Here is a 16,771-nt window from a genome sequence, read left to right on the forward strand (position 1 = left end):
ATAAGACAAATAGTATAGAGAGAAAGGCCTTTCTGGGCCAGGGTCATCAAAGGCATAGTGGGAAAGAACTAGGCAAGAAAAAGTCAGCCCCAGATGGTAAAGAGCCTTGAATGCCAGTATTCCTTCCTGCTTTTCAGTTTATCTTTCATTTTTGTTTCTGGAGTCACCCAGTACTTCTTAACATTCTATAAACTTTATATGTTGTGCTCCTAAGAAGAAAGCACTTAGGTATCTATCCTTTGAGTAAAAGTGGAAGGGAAAAGTATGTGTTAGGGAAACAACCTTAAGTTTACCAGTCCTAAAATTGTTGCAAAGGGAAAAATATTTTCTTTGTAAGGAGATACCATTATTTTTTGTTTTCCCAAAATAGACAGCATCAAATTGGCTATAGCAGAGCAGGAAGCCGTTTTGAAAGTCTTTTCAAAGTGCCCTCCAAAACGTGATTTCTAAATGACTGGGTCTTAATTTTTGGAGGCAGGTCTCGTTCGGACCGAAAGGCAGTTTATATAGATCCACAGCTGAGCTGACTAGCTTTCAGAATTTAGGGCAACAAGGCAGAGTATTTCACACCACAGCTAACTGGGAGGGATTGATAGGTTTTTTCCCTCAAAGAAGTTCTTTGGATTTTATCATTTATGTGTGTGACAGCCTGTATGACAGGATGTTTTGAAGTCTTGGATGGAGCTTGCCTTGTTCTACAGTGGAATTAGGCGCTTAGAAATGAAGATAAATGGCAGTAAGTTGTGTCTGTTAATCAAATTGAAGCACTGGTGGCAGTTCTCAAGATTTTCTGTCTGCTGATGATTTCACACTTACTGCTTCTAATTAAAATGATGCACAGTCAATTTGAAGAAGCTTTCCTTCTCTTTGACTAGTTCTATAAAGGTAAAGGCCCTTTTAGACTGTTGCCCAGGTAACAACACATACAGAGACTGTTGGAAGTGTGTGGAAAATTTTGGTAATCTTGTAATGGAGTTGCTATAGTAAGTAGCTACTTGGTTGGTAAAAAAAAAAAACCACCTAGGTGACTTCTGGGTGGTTGATAAAGAATCTTCAGGATGAGCTTTGGTTCCATAAGTATGAATTGTGTCTTGACCATGCTGTGTTCCTCATTTATTTAAGCTTCTGGTATGTAAAGTGTATATATTATCTGTCATTTTAGGAGGTTTCAGCAGTTTCATCTGAACTGCTCCACAAGAGAGCACACCCCAAGTAGCATGATAAAAGTTCAGATGCAGCTTGGCTGATACCCCCCACCAGTTGAATGGACTAGCTAATCATGTCAGCACAGTGTTGTTGTTTTTTTTGTGTGTGTGTGTTTTGGGGGGGGGGATTGGGGGGCAGATGTGTTAGACTTTACAAATTGAGTTCATTAGAATCCTTCCAAATTTTCTATCATTTTTTTTTTTTTTTTTTTTTGTATGTGGTACAAAATGTGATGTTGATGTCCTTAACTTAAACTATGCAAACATTTTCTAAAGATACACATATATACATAGATGTGTATATTTATATGTGTATACACACACAGACACCGACACCCCACCCATTAGTTGTTGGAATTTGTGGTGAAAATACAGTCTACCTGGCAGATGAAGACTGTCATGTTAAATAGTCACAAATATGAAAGTAATGCAAACCCAGAGGGATTTTTTGTATGCCAAACTTCCAAGAAAGGTGCACATTTTAAAAGGCAAGTGTAGAATTCATTCATGTACCAGTGAAGGATTTCTCACTCTCTCCCCTATCCCACATAAATATTCTGCCCTCATTACTAGCAGTAATCCAAATTGCAGGACTTTAAAATCAGACTTTCACTACAAAGGATACAAATAACAAACACTATTTTGAGAAAAAATACAAACCTGTGGTTTTCAGTTTTTAAGGTTTAAGAGACACATAACACTAGTTTTGATAAACCACGTAGAGTATTTATTCCTTGCTTCAAGATGTATTCGTCATTTTGAGGCCCTCTGCTAAGAGCATTATGTAAGTGCAAATGATTGTTAGAGTGGTAATTAGATATTTCCTTGAATACGTAGTTTGTTTCTCCACAGTAAATTTATCTTGATATGACAGTTGGAATAGATTATACTGTAGTGAAAAGTCAACCATTAAAGGGAGCCTTTACATATACAGTATGGCAACAGTATGGTTTCTTAGGTTACTTTCCAGTCATTTTGTTATTTCAGCAGCTATTTGCCATCATATCTCATTCATTGTTTTAGTTCCACAAACCTCTTTTGTCTCGAACCGTATTGTTTCATTTTAAATCTTTGCCTCGTATTTGTCCTGCTGTTAGTGTCCATGTTTGGACTGATGTTTTGATTTGCCTTGTCCTAGTCTTGTGTTACAAAGATGTCTTATTTCCTGTGAAGTTGGTACTGAATTGTAATTCAGTTGATGTCTTCTTTCTTCCATCCATTTCCCCCCTCAATAGTTTAGAATAGTTTAACTCTAACCCAAAGTTCCTGGTAGTTAATGGGAAACTGAAATTAGGTGTTCTTATTCAAACCCTAGGACCACCTATTTGCCAGTACCAGGGAACCTATAAAACTTTTATGCGAGAGTTATGCAGCTTAATTTTTCACTAATGAGTCTTGGCCTCTAGGTTTTTATTTTTGTTTTTGTCTTTTTAAATTTTGGCCTGCATTTTATATTTCTTGTCAACATTGTCACTAGATGAAACAGGTTTCTCCTGTTGCACTTGGTTTCACAAACAATAAAATAGCAATCTCTACCATTTGAAGATATCAGATAGTTTTAAAAGATAATGTAATAATAGTAGGTTAGGAAAGCCTGTTTAGCAATTAATGTGATACTTCCCATTTTGCTTTGAAATCTGTGTATGTTTATATGTGAATCATAGTGGAACTTTTATGTTCCACTGAGAATTCACTTTTCTAAAGAACCACTTCAGCAACTTTGTACTTTTGAGAATTTCATTTGGGAGAGAATGACAATAGTAGATCTTATAAATTTTGATTGGCCAAGGGGTGATGGAGGATGCGTGTTTGTGAAGAAAAATAGTCATTAAGTTGCAAGTAACTAAAAACATGTTTGGTTTTGTGGAAGACAATGTAGGTAGAACAGAGGACCTTACTTTTTGATTGTAGTGCTGTTAAGAGATTCAGAGAGAATCAGGGATGTGCCACAATTTTTTTTTTTGCATAATAATAATTATGAACTAACATTTATTGAGTATGTATATGGATTAGTTATAAGATAATGTGCGTTATCTAGTTAATCTTCACAATAACTGTATGAGGTAGGAGCTATTGTAATATTTCCAGTTTACACATGAGGAAATAGGTTTAGAGAAGTTTAGTCACTTGCTTAACATCACAGAGCTCTTAAGAAACAGTTCTCTTTTGCTTCTAAATCTGCCTATAGTGACTCTCAAGTACTATTCTATATTGATGGCTCTTTACATGGGGATTTTGATTCTTGCCTTGCTTGTTTCATAGGGTGGTTATGAGGATAAAAAAGGTAAGGTTTACAAAATAACACCTAAAAATGTGCCTGGTGCTTTCATTTTACTGGATAGTTTTTGAGAAACCAAAGAAATCTTTGAACTAGATAAGCACATATATTACTTTGTAATCACTATTGGTATAAAATAAGTCAAACAAATGAATATTTGAAAGGCTACTCTCTGCAGAGTAGATGACATATTTTGTATGTGTCCAGAGGATCAGTGAGTGAACGGCAAAGGAAGGCACAAAGGTCATGGTGTATTAGGTAAAAGTGGGTTGGGTGATTCCTAGCGACCTGAATTATTTCTACAATGAGGAGCTTATGTAAATAACATTAGGTGACCTCGAAGATCCTTCCAACATTAAAAATCTATGAGTCTTTGTAATGGGTGACTTTTCTTCTATTCTAATACCTTAGAATAGCTAGATAGACCCAAAATAGCATTTTAATTTTAGCTGGGATTATCGACAGGTACCATTCATTAAATGTCAGTTTTTTTGGACGTAATTTGTGGGAAAGGTATAGTTATGTATTTTTGCTTTTTCCCCCACAATAGAAAAAGATATTTTTGAGGATGTGGTGGGTAAAACTGCGTAATAATAGGTTGTCACATGTTTGTACTTCATGCTTTTCTTATGAGTTTGTCTTAAATTTAGATTTCCTGAGTGTGTATTTTCAGGTGAAAGTTAATATCACTATGGGTATGAAAGGTCATTTTTATTGTATGGAGTGTTATAGCTTTATGGTTCTTTATACAGTTGGTTTCATTCTCTGACACTGTTTTATTTAATAGGCATTTGCATGGCAGAGTATGGGTTCGGTGTGATAGAAGCCGAGATAAGAGACCGTTAATTAGCCAACAGTCATATTGGAGAAACATAAAAGCAGTGGAGTATAGCAAGGATGGGGCAGTATAGAATGTATTGTACAGGAAAGCTTCAGAGGGTTTTGCATCCTGGTGTGGAGTTTTAGATACAGCTGCCTGGAATATCTAAATTGAGTTTAGAGACAGCAAGACAGGCATTTTAGATAGAAATATGAAAATTTGGAATTGTAATTCTTTACTTGTGTAGACTGAGTGGGAGCTCCTCATCTCTCTGAAACATTGCAAAAACCCCAAAGTCAATGTCAGTTTTATAAGTAATTTCATATAAATAAAGCCTTTTAGCTCCCATTGAGAACTTTTATATATTTTTATTTTATATATGATGCTTATGGTTTCTAAGGTGGCAGATTAGAAGGAAGAATAATCTAGAAGTGGCGAGATGCTGTCATACATACTGATAACAGGACAGTGGCATGATAGTAGTGAAGGAATAGGAAAAAAGTGCCAAATCTAAACACCATAGAGAGTATAAGGAAAACAGCTTTGCACAATCTAATTAGCTTTAGGGTATCAATTGTATTTATTAGCATAACAACGAAGGTTGGCATGTTCTTTCTTACCAAGAAAAGTTAAATATATTAAGTATATTGTCTGTACAGTACATTTATGAAGGCACTAAAGTATATTAGAAATTTTTTTATATGAAATAATATGAAAATCAGAGAGTAAACACTTAGTTATCAAATTGTTTATCCAGAATGATTGATTTCCAAAGGGCTTTGAATAACCTTAGATTTAATTTTCTTTTTATGACACACACAGACCTGCAGATTTCATGCAATACTAGACATAGTTCAGCACAGTATTTGCTATATAACATTAAAGAGAAATTATTTGCTTATAAAAGATACCAGAGTTAGGGTTCTTGACCATTTGGGTACCAGCTATTTTTAGGGAGTGTGGACCAGGTCGTCTTTCTGTTCTGGATGGCTTATCATTGTGGTCTTAGCATAGATATCATTATCTTGAAAGCCTTTACTGAGACTGTAGATTATTAGAAATCTCTCGTGTGTGCTTTTAGAGCATCTTACGCTGTGATACTAATAACATTGTCTTGTAACTTGTCTGTTTTTGCATTAAACAATAGGCTTTTCAAGAGCAAAAACTGTTTTGTTTAGGGCTCTGAAATTGGTGTGCCCTAGGTTTGAACCTTGGCTCTGTGTGGCATCGGGAAGTTATCTGTAAAGTGGAAATAATAGTGCTCCCAACATAGGGTTATTGATCTTGAATAAGTTAATATGTAGAGGAGACATAGCATAGTTTTTGGCACATAAATTCTCATAAATGTTTTCTCCTTTTCCTTCCTTTCTTGTTGTGTCTGGCACTTAGTAGGACTGTCAGTCATACTTTTTAAGTGAATTTGTAAACTGAATTAGATCTTTCTGTCTATCAATAATCTTATTAAATGAAAACTCTTAAAATGAATAACTAATTTATAAAAATACAGACTTTGAGCTAGATGGCAGCAAATTGTTTGTCCTGCAAATTAGATTACCAGCCTGAAAAACTTTCTCCAGCCCTTGTCATACCCTTAATTGTTATGATGGCAATGGTTTCAAGTAGGTAGAAAAGACTGTAGTTTCTTTTCTTGGACTTGCTGCTTTCTTATCTTGTTCACTTGTGTTGGTGGCTGTGGCTTATGTTGGTCTATATGGGATGGGATTATTATTGATCTGTTTCCTGAGGAGGAAGAACCCTGAATCTGACAGACTTACTAGCTATGTTACTTTAGGTAAGTAATCTTACTTCTCGGTTTATATATGTCTATAAAATGAAAGTAATAGTACCTCATAACTATGAAATTTAAGAAATGAGTGCGTGGTCCATAAAAGGTGCTCCAGACATGGTTGGTATTCTCAGCCCTATTACGAAGCCAGGATCCTCAGTATTTCTTTTTTAATTAGTAACTTTAATTCACACCAGCAAACCAAGAAATAGGGTGGGGGAGAACTGGATGACCTGGGGAATGATGGCAGAGAACCAATGCTCTTGACCTCAAATGGAAGACATGGACAGGGAGGGCCTGTGACTTTATGTGGAGGCTTATAGGTAGAACCAGACTGGATCAGATGTGGCATAACATCTACAGTCTGCCTTAAAACTTGATAAGCCAGATGGGTGGTATTTTTTTTGTTTTTAGTTATTAAAATGCTTACAATACTAAACTACATAGTACTTGATTAGAGAATGATTTTGTTTTCATTGAGCTGAGTCCAATTTATTCAAGGCTATGAACTGTTAAATTGTTTTGTGATAATGTGTTAAGACATTTCTAGGAGTGACATACTTTTTTCCCCCTTTGCCTTCCCCTTTAATGCCACAGACTATTGTGATCTATACTCCTGCTTCTGCTGGTGGGACTGCTTCTTTCAGTACAAGTCTACTGTTTGCAAGGCACCATCTAGGTGCTGTGGAGGAATGTAAAGAAGTATAAGGCATAAACCATGTCTTTCAGGAACTTGACTGTAGTGGGGAAAGTAATATATACATATATTAAAAATAACTTTTAAAAACAGCAGTATTATTTACTGAAACAAACTTAGTCTCTAAGCTCAATAAAGTGTCTTTACTTTGATACCTTCCAATGTGATAATTGAAAAGTTGGTTAATTATTCTGTGTATCATTCCAAAGTAGATTAAATCATCATGATTTAGATATTTTCCTATGACAGTATTTTATCTTAATTTGTGTACCACTTGAAAAAAAAATCTAGTGCCATATTTATTATTAAATTTGTTTGTAATATCTTTTAAACAAGAATAAAAACTATAGCTTGACTAATACTTGGGTATAAGAGAATCTCTAATCAGAGTGCTCTCTCCTTAGATTTTCCTGTTGCTGACTCCTTGTTATCTCAGCTCTTTTCATTTTCTCTGAATCTATCCTATCCCAAGCCGCCCAATCTGAAGTGGTCCCTTGATCCTCTAGGCTTACTCTGCCCCATTGCTAACTCCCCCCTCCCCCCCTCCCTATTTCCCTTCCTTCTTTTTTTCTTCCCATCCTCCAGTAACATGTAAGCTCCTTGAGAGCAAGGACTTAACTCTTTTACCTCTAGAGTTTCAAATAAACACTCAAATTTTGTTGATTACAGAATGAAGCAGAAATTATTGCCCCTAACTAGCTTTAAGTCTTTCTTGAAAATTATTTCACTTTATTATCCCTTGGTTTCTTCCTCTGCAAAATGGGTGGGGGAATGGAAGAGGAAAGAGATTATATTAGGTTATCTCTATAAAATCCCTGCCATTTAAAGCCTTCTGAGCTTGATGTGAGTTTTGAGTTCTATTCAAATGGAGGTGATGAATTTGTGCTCAACTACTTAATTAGTTTCTTATTCTGTCTTCTCTAGAAACCAGTAGTGCATATTTATATTTGCACAATTACTGACAGCATTGGAGAGTCAACTCTGATTGCAGAATCAGGTTTCCTGATGTATCTGGATTATTAAAGAGACTAGCTCTGCAACTGGGTTTCTGTTCTGATGATCAGATTAATTAAGATAAATTTCTTCGGCATATTCCAGTATTAGGTTGAATTGATCTTTCTTGCATTTACTCTGTCAGGAAACTTGAGTCATATCAACTTCTTAATTATTTCAAATTATGAGTATTATGATTTATATGAAATAAAACTTAAAGTAATATTCATATAAATAAAATGAGAGTTTATATAAAAGGTAATGTTTGTAGTAATTTATGGAAGGCAGTGGGGATTGTAGATAGGAACTATAGTTTTTCATTTGGCTCATATGACTAGAATTTTAAACAGTTGGCCCTTTCATTCTTTACTTGGGAAGCTTCATTACTGTAATGAACAAAAACAGTTTTGGAATGGTTAAAGGAAATAAGCAGACAGTTGATAGCAGAGGAAATACAACCTACTGTATAAGCAACTCATAGAAGAATGTTAGATCTTATCAGTATTCAAAAAATCTTATTAAACCAAAATGAAATACAATTTTATACCTATTTCAAATATTTTGAAAATAGTAATACTTAATACTGGTTAGATTTTAGTAAGGCAGGCATATGTAAAGATTGCTAGTGAATTATAATTTGGCAGTATATATCTTGAATTGTTAGACAATTCATAACCTTTTGATAAACCTTTGATTTAGTAATTTCACTTCTCAGACTATCCTAAAGAAATAACTACAGAAAAAAAGGAAAATATAAAAAGCAGGTCTATACAGGAGAATACTCAGCATATTATTTACAGTAGCAGCATATTGGAAGTGACTTAAATTTCCAACAGTAGGAGACTTTAATTTATGATACATCTATTCTTAGAACCATTGTGTAAAGTGAAAATAATCACAAAGACTGTATTAGCATAAAGATGCCTATATAGTTAAGGAAGGTTGAATAAAACCGCTTAACGTATATGAGAAAAACATGAGGAATGCACTAAAATGCTGATTGTATTGGTGTGATAGGATTATGAAAATTGTTTTGATTTCTGAATTTTCTAAATTTAAGTAACTTTTACAATGAGAAATGCATAAATCAGATTTTACTACCTCTGATAATTCTTTTTTAGTATAACTGTGGTTGCCAGATTTAGCAAATAAAATGACACAATTTTGGGACATACTTACACTAAAAATTATTGTTTGTCTGAAATTCAAATTTAAACTTGTCCTTTGTTTTGTCTGACAACTCTAATTGTGACACATTTGGGTATAGTTGAATGTTGTTGAGAAATGTTGGGACACTGCTTCTCTAATTCTAACTATTGTTTTTAACTCAGTTAACTTAAAAAACACACCACTAGAATTATTTAACTGGGTCTAGTTTTATTTCTGGATTAATATTTGGGTGATGCTCAAAGGAAATATGCTTCAATATTTGGCAAGAGTAATTTAGAAATCTTACTGCTTCATGAAAACGGTAATATTGGATACTTCCTGTTTACATTAGGTAGAAGAATGATTTGTTAAGCTACCAGTCTTAAAAACAGTGGCATTTCTGCAGTGAAATATCTTTAGACCTCTTTAGTATCTGGAAAGGTGCTTTACTTATAACACACTTATTAGTAGAGTGTTTGAGAGGTCAAGGAAATTGGAATAACGGGGAAAGGGGAAATAGGGCTGTAACTACTCTGCTTTAAAAACTAGGACTTTTTGTAAGAGTCATATGTAAAGTCAAAATTATATGACATTTGTAAGAAATTCCGGCAACTTTCTGTATCTTAAAGGAGAAATAATCTTCCTACAGAATAAGATGCCATGGTGTTTTGGTTTGAAAAATACAGTATGAAATTTGGGATCCAACTGAAGATGAGTCAGATGAGGGTGAAGATCAATTTCGTAGTCATTGCTGAAAGAGTTAACATATTCCATCAAAGCCTTTGATGCACTAGGCACTAAGTGAACAGTAGAGACCTGGCCCTCATGGAGTTAATAGTTTAATGGGGGTGTAGGTGAGTACAGTGCTCTGTGATAAGTACAGTGATCGGGCCATGTGAGCTGCAGTGGTAGCTCAGAGGAGAGATACCTGATTCAGAAGTGAGATGATGTCTAAGCTGAGAACTAGGAGTTGTTGGCCAGGGACATTAATGTGGGAGTGCTGGAGGGTGTGAGTAGCTATGAAGGCCCCAAGGTGGAGAAGAACATAGCAGATTTGAAGAAAGAAAGGGAAGCTCAGTATGGATTGGACAGCAGGTGATCACAAGTGAGGCTGTAAAGATAAGCATGGGCCGGATAATGCTGGGCCTTAGAGATCGTTTAAGAACTTTGGGCTCTGTCCTAAGAATAGTATGGCATCAGATTTTTGTTTTAGAGAGATTATTTTGGCCTAGGTTTGTAGAAGGTAGGAAGTAAGGCTGGAGTCAGGAAGACCACTTAGACAACTCTTACAATAGTTTACTCAGTATCCACATAACCATCTAAATTAGAAATTGATTTATTTTGCCCCTAAATATTGAAACACATTTCTCAAAAATAACATTTTATTATATAACCATAATCACATTCTTACATTATTACATCTAAATTAACAATTTCTTAATATCAAAAAACCCAGCCCATGTTAAAATTTTGCCTCTGTACCTAAAATGTATTAATTTACTAGAGCTGCCATAGCAAAATACAACAGACTTGGTGGCTTAAACAACTGAAATTTATTTTCTCGCAGTTCTGGAGCCTAGAAGTCCAAGATCAAGGTGTTGGCAGGTTTTATTTCTCCTGAGGATGCTCTCCTTGGCTTGTAAATGGCCACCTTTTCTCTTGAGACCTAGCATGGTCTTTCCTCTGTGCACATATATCCCTGCTGGCTTTGTGTGTCCAATTGTCTGCTTTTTTTCACTGTTTCCTATTTCCTGTATTTCCTGTAAGCTGAAAGCTAGATCTAAAGGTTTGTTTAAATTAAAACATTCTGGGCACCAGTATTTATAGTTGGTGCTGTGTATATCATAATGCATTATATCTGGGGGCACAGATTTGATTGTCCTACTCTTAGTGGTGCTGAGATTGATCAGTGGGTAAGGTGGTGAGAAATCTAATCATTCTATTATAAAATTTATGTTTTCCTTTATAAGCAGCAAGTCATCTGTGGTACAGTACTTTGACTCTAAGTACCCTATAGTTTTAATAATTGTTATGTAGGGTAATGTGGTTGTCGGAATGCCATCAGTAAGTGTTATGAGTAGTGAACATTTGTCATTTATTTGCTTTCAGCATTTGAACCTTTTTCCTGCATTTGGCAAATTTCCCAATTTGTGAGTCAGTGCTTTCCTTTCACTAGAAAAGCTAAAAATGTTAGGTGCTTTATTCCCAGGCCCCTTTTTATCTCAGACATGGGTACATAAGCAGGTTCCATCAGTTAAATATACCTACCTCCAATTTTGGACCAGAAACTAGTTAAATGAAGAGGATGGTACTGCATAAACCCATTCTGGTGATGGGTGATAGCAGTAGCCATTCTCATTTAGTTTTAGAAGCAGTGGTTCTAAGTGTGGCATCCGTCCAGTGTCTGGACTGTTGGTTATGCAAGCTACGACATCTGTGCCCAGCAGCAATGGAGCACCAAAGGTGTCATCACTGGACAGGTTGAGACATGCTTTTAGGTTTATTCTTGGCCATGTGGCCTTTGTAAGCCTAGTTCCTTGCTTTTCTGGAGACAGCTTTTTAAAAAATTCCTTTGCTTAGGTAGCTATAATTTGTTTTTCTTCTTAATAACTAACAACTCCGAGAGAAACACTGAAGGAATAGTTTAGATCAGGGAGACCCAGTGTCTTCCTAAGTCCTCCTTAAATCTACAGTTACATTTGTCTACCCCTTCTTAGTTTTTAAAAATTATCTTACGTTTATATTCTTGTTTCTTATTCTTTGAGATGCAGTTTGTTATTGATTGTCAAGTTTTAGAAATACTCATTGCTTTTTTTGGGGGAGGCATTTTGAAGAGTTTATTTAATTAATTTATTTAAATCCTCACCCAAGGATATTTTTTCTGTTGCTTTTTCAGAGAGAGTGGAAGGGCGAGAGGAGGAGAGAGAGAGGGAGAGAGAAAGAAAAACCCATCAGTGTGAGAGAGACACATCACATCGGTTGGTTGCCTTCTGCAGTGCTCCTTTTGGGGCCGGGGAGGGAGCCTGCAACTGAGGTACATGCCCTTGGCCAGAATTGAATCCAGGATCCTTCAGTCCGAGGGTCGACAGTAACCACTGAGCAAACCGGCCAGGGCTTGAAGAGTTTATTAATAGCATCTATCTGAATTTTGGCCATGTACATTTGTTAAAATTTTGATTACAAAAACCCTTTTTCAGTCGCCAGTAACTTATGCCAATACATGGCCTTTGAAGTCTCCATCTTCCTCTCCAATCTTTTCACATTTCTTCTCTCCTCACATCTCATCCTTCCATCAGTTCTATAAATGTTGAAAAACTCTCATACCAGTTTTTCACTCTATTGGAAAGCGTATTCTCTGCACCTGCTCCTTCCTTTTGACCTAGCTCATTCTTGCACACCTTGTACATCTTGGCTTAGACATTACTACTTGTTGGTAACTTCTCTTTCTTGACCGGTCAGACCAGGCTAAGGTCCTTGGTCACGTACTCTTATTACCGCTCCAGGATTTGCTTTGCAGCTCTGATGAGTTAGTTAGAACACTTTCTGTTATAAGTGGGAAAACCCAACTCAAAAAAGAAAAAAGAATTTAGTGTCCCCTATAATAGAAAAGTCCAAGTTTTGGGTCTGATTCGGATATGGCCACATTCAAAAACAAGTTTCCAGTGTGACTACCTTTCGTTTTGTTGCCTTCATGCTCATATTTCACATGGCAGTCTTCAAGGGTTCTAGGTTTCCATCTGCTCTAGTTCAAATCTAGTGGTAATACAGCATGCCTTTCTACACACAACACACACACACACACACACACACACACACACACACACACAGAGTCATTATGACTCATTGATTGTAATAAATTTCACGTGCTCAACTCAAAATTAAGTGGTGGAATCGGATGCAGTGCTGTGGGAAGACCTACCTGAAAGTCTCATTTAAGACAATTGTAGGAAGAGCTGGGGAACTTGCATGCAAAGCAGGAAAATGAGTAGAAATTTCATTATTTGATTTGGGTATTTGGGTGCTCCTATAGCTGTTCCAGGGACAGTAACAGTAGGCTTAAGAACCAAAATGTTACTTAGAGAATCAACTCACTAAGTAAGGTAGAAAGTCTTCAGTAATTGTAGCAGTAAAAATGCCGAGAAGCAACAACAGTAACAACACAGAAACTATAAAAACATGAAGGCTTTATATCCTAGCATGTCCTTTTGAGGAATGGGTCAGCAGTGCTAACTTAGGAGAGGCAAGCTGAAACCCTAGAACAAGGCTCTTATATACTTGAAGTCTGAAACATTGAGATAAAAACTTTTATTGAAAAATAAAAGCAAAATTTACCTTACATATCATATGAGTTCCAGTTTAACTTAATAAACTCTTCATGCAGTTTAGTTATTTGTTCCCTTATAGGCAAAAAAGAGCAAACTCAGTCTTTCCAGAAAAAAATAAAGAAGCCCAATAATTGAGTTTTTGAGAAAGTGGCTTATAGACAGCTGCAACTAAACGCAGACTTGGGGAGGATAAGATGATTCTTAGGAACGCTTTCTCTGTGAAACCTTTATGTACATTCTTAAATTCAAACTTGGTGACTGAAGTTAATCTTTCACAGAAATTCTATGATAACTATAAAAGAAAACATTAGTAAGCAAAAGCTCAAAAATACATTCAGTTCTTATAAAGCCTTAAATATTTGTCACCTGTTAGTATTACCTTTGTAAATTAAAAAAGACAGTTTTCCTGAGACTGCTAATCATTTGCACATCATTGCCTATGGTAGCTGCATGAAAAAAGTGTCCTTGAAGAAGCATGCTTGTGTCTCACTAGCAAAATACATAAGAATTTGGTACTGCCCGGCCGGGGGTGGCCCAGCGGTTGTGTCGACCTAGGATCCAGGAGATCGAGGTTCACTTCCCGGTCAGGGCACATGCCTGGGTTGCGGGCTCGATCCCCGGTCGGGGGTGTGCAAGAGGCAGCCGATCAATGACTCTCTCATCATTGATGTTTCTATCTCTTTCTTCCTCTCCCTTTTTCTCTCTGAAATCAATAAATATATATTAAAAAAAAAAAAAGAATTTGGTGCTCTCCATGCCCTGTGGCGTGGCTGTGTGTGGGAGGACGCTGTCCCTTCCTGGGGGGCAGCTGTGGGGATGACACAGTGCTGTGTGTGACAGCTGACTTCAGGTCACAATGGATAGCAAAAGCTTAAAGCAGGCCCTTGGGGGCTGCTGTTCAGATCGAGGAGGAGGTTCGGAGAGGATATGTGTTGGTCTCAATGCGGGACAGACATGGGTAGCAACATGACGCTATGGCAGGGCAGCTCCCAGAGCAGCCATGTGCAGCACATGTTCCGCAGCTCCATGGGGAAGCTGCAGCGGCAGCTGTGCAAGGGCACGTTTGCCATGTTCAAGAGCATTCCCATGTTTGAGAGTGACTTCATCCAGATCAGCAAAAGAGGAGACGTGATCGATGTGCACAGAAGAATGCAAATGGTCACTGTAGGCATCGCATACACCAGCTCTGACCTCATGATACCTGATGTCATGCTGCTGGCACGACCGGCTGACAGCTGTGCAGTCTCTGCCAAAGGTGACCGACATACTCAGGGGAAGGAACTCATGTCAGTGAAAAGCTTGGAGCTGACCAGGCTGCTTCCTTTGAAGTTTGTCAAGTTGTCCGTCTACAGTCATGAGAAAAAACAGCTCCACTTGAAGCTTGCCACTGGCCGCTCTTTTTACCTACAGTTATGCTCCCCTTCAGATGCAAAAGAAGATGTATTTGCACACTGGGAAGACCTGGTGTTCTTCCTGAGACCGCTAGGGGAGGCTTACAGTGGTACCTGTTCTATACCAGCTTGGGACATGGTAGACAATCCTATGTTGGAGGCAGAGGACAGGAAGAACCCAAGAGTAAGTTTTTGTAGTGACTTTCTGAGAGGGACCCAAGTGCTTTGGGAGAGCAACTGAAGACTCTCAGGCTACTTCTCCTAGGCTGCCTGGGGAAACACTGAATGTGGAAGGGCTCAGTCCAGATGAGCAACTATGTGGAGGCCTTGCTGCATTTGGGAGGTCCCAAGTGCATCTGAACATATGAGATCCTTTACATGTTAGCTCCTCTGATTCTATACCTGATGTTGTAATGCTGTCAACAGCATCCTGACTGTCCAGTCTGTTCTGGAACACACACTGCTGTGGACTCAGGCAGTCTGATGTGCTGTGGGACATTTTTAACTATGAGAAAGCCCTTTCTTTCTTTGAGCCATGTACTGGTTTTTACATAAATTTGTGGCATTGCAGCATGCTTTGCACTCAGGTGTACAATTTGTTAGTAGCTCTCAGAATGTAAGATGGACATGGCTAAAATAATATGATATAATTATTTCAGTCTGGGTGAACATGCCTGGAATAATACTCTTCCCTGGTATATAAGTAGTATTTGTGAATATGATGGGATTTTACTTTATGATTTTGTAACTGTATATGGCAAAAGAGATTTTGCAAATGTAATTAAGCTCCCCAATCAGCTGACTGATTTAAGCAAAAGAAAGACTCTCTTGGGTGGGCATGAGAACCAACTAACCTGATGAGTTCTTTAAAATGACTTTTCAGAAGTCAAAGAAATTAGAAGTCAGGGAGACATTCTGCTGTCCTGAAAGGAAGCAAATTGCTCTGCTCTGGAGAGAGCCAGCAGCCTCTAGATGCAGAATGCCTCAGTCCTACTGGTACAAGGAACTAAATCCTGCCCCAAATTAGTAAGCTTACAATAAACTCTGGGCCTTAGATGAGATCGCAGCCCTGGCCGATACCCTGATTTCTGCCTAATGAGACTTAAAGCAGAGGATCCAGCTAATCTATACCTAGATACTTGACCCATAAAAACTGTGAGCTTATGATAAGTATTGTTTTAAGCCACTAAGTTTGTGGTAATTTGTTTTGCAACAATAGAAAACTAATACAAGAGATTATGTGAAAACCATGCTGAGCTAAATTTTATCTATATGTATAGATAAAATTATTTTAATACAAATGATACCCAAATTTATTGATTTTAGTTGGAGAAGGAAGTAAAAAGAGAACAGTTGTCCTATATATAAAAAAGCCCAATGTTGATTGTACTTCCTGAAATAATGATTAAGATTCAGTTAGCCACTGCAATATTTGTAAGTTGCTCTTTCTGAAAGAGAAATTGTTTGTTGCACAATGTCAGCGTCAAAAGGTAGTTTCTATGATTTTCCAGGGAAAAATATATGGTAAGAACTTATTTGCAGCTGTTATGAGGAAGGGAATTTACAAAGCATTTAGCTATTTTGCTACTGCTTTATTGTTTAGGACATCATGGGGAAAGGATATAAAATGGGAGTGTTTTCATTCTGTTTATGATCTTCTTCTTGTATGGAAGGGAGATGTCATCAATGTGTCTTCTTATAGTTAAATCTTAGAAGCTTTATGGAAAATCAAAGAACAGTAAAAACATGGTAGTTTTACTTGAGAATGTTTATCTTAGCTCTACTTTTCAGGTTGTATACACATATATGGACGTAAAATAACCTACGGCGGGACTGAATTGTCTCACTTCATTAAAATGGTAGCACTCCTGGGAAAAAAGATGTCTGTGCACACAATCAGCATCATGATTTGCATCCATTTATTTAATTTCCCATTCTGGTCAAATTTTTATTTAAATGTCAAAGAAATATAAATCACTAGGAAACATTTGTGTTTTCACTTTAGGGCTGTAAAAGTTAACATCCACAGGAGAGAAAACTTGAAAAATTTCAGGGTATAATAGCAGAGGAAGAATTGAGGGATGGAGGGAAACATTGATTTGAATCTTGCTTTGTGAAAAATAAACA

The 16,771-nt window shown here is 36.9% G+C and overlaps 2 protein-coding genes across 2 annotated transcripts in view; both read left to right on the forward strand.

Annotated features, from left to right (window-relative positions):
• The window catches only part of RABGAP1L (RAB GTPase activating protein 1 like), a 368,977-nt gene that overhangs the window by 5,389 nt on the left and 346,817 nt on the right, over window positions 1–16,771 (forward strand). The window lies entirely within an intron of this gene.
• Window positions 14,220–15,613, forward strand: GARIN6 (golgi associated RAB2 interactor family member 6). The gene has a single exon (XM_016221332.2). It carries the CDS (start codon window positions 14,220–14,222, stop codon window positions 14,883–14,885), a length of 666 nt encoding a protein of 221 aa, XP_016076818.2. The 3' UTR covers window positions 14,886–15,613.

This window comes from Miniopterus natalensis, chromosome 19 (assembly GCF_054644295.1).
Source record: "Miniopterus natalensis isolate mMinNat1 chromosome 19, mMinNat1.hap1, whole genome shotgun sequence".
Taxonomy (NCBI): Eukaryota; Metazoa; Chordata; class Mammalia; order Chiroptera; family Miniopteridae; genus Miniopterus; species Miniopterus natalensis.

Bases quoted from the DNA above. Each gene is read 5' to 3' on its own strand.
- GARIN6 (XM_016221332.2), top strand. From the start codon at position 14,220: ATGACGCTATGGCAGGGCAGCTCCCAGAGCAGCCATGTGCAGCACATG.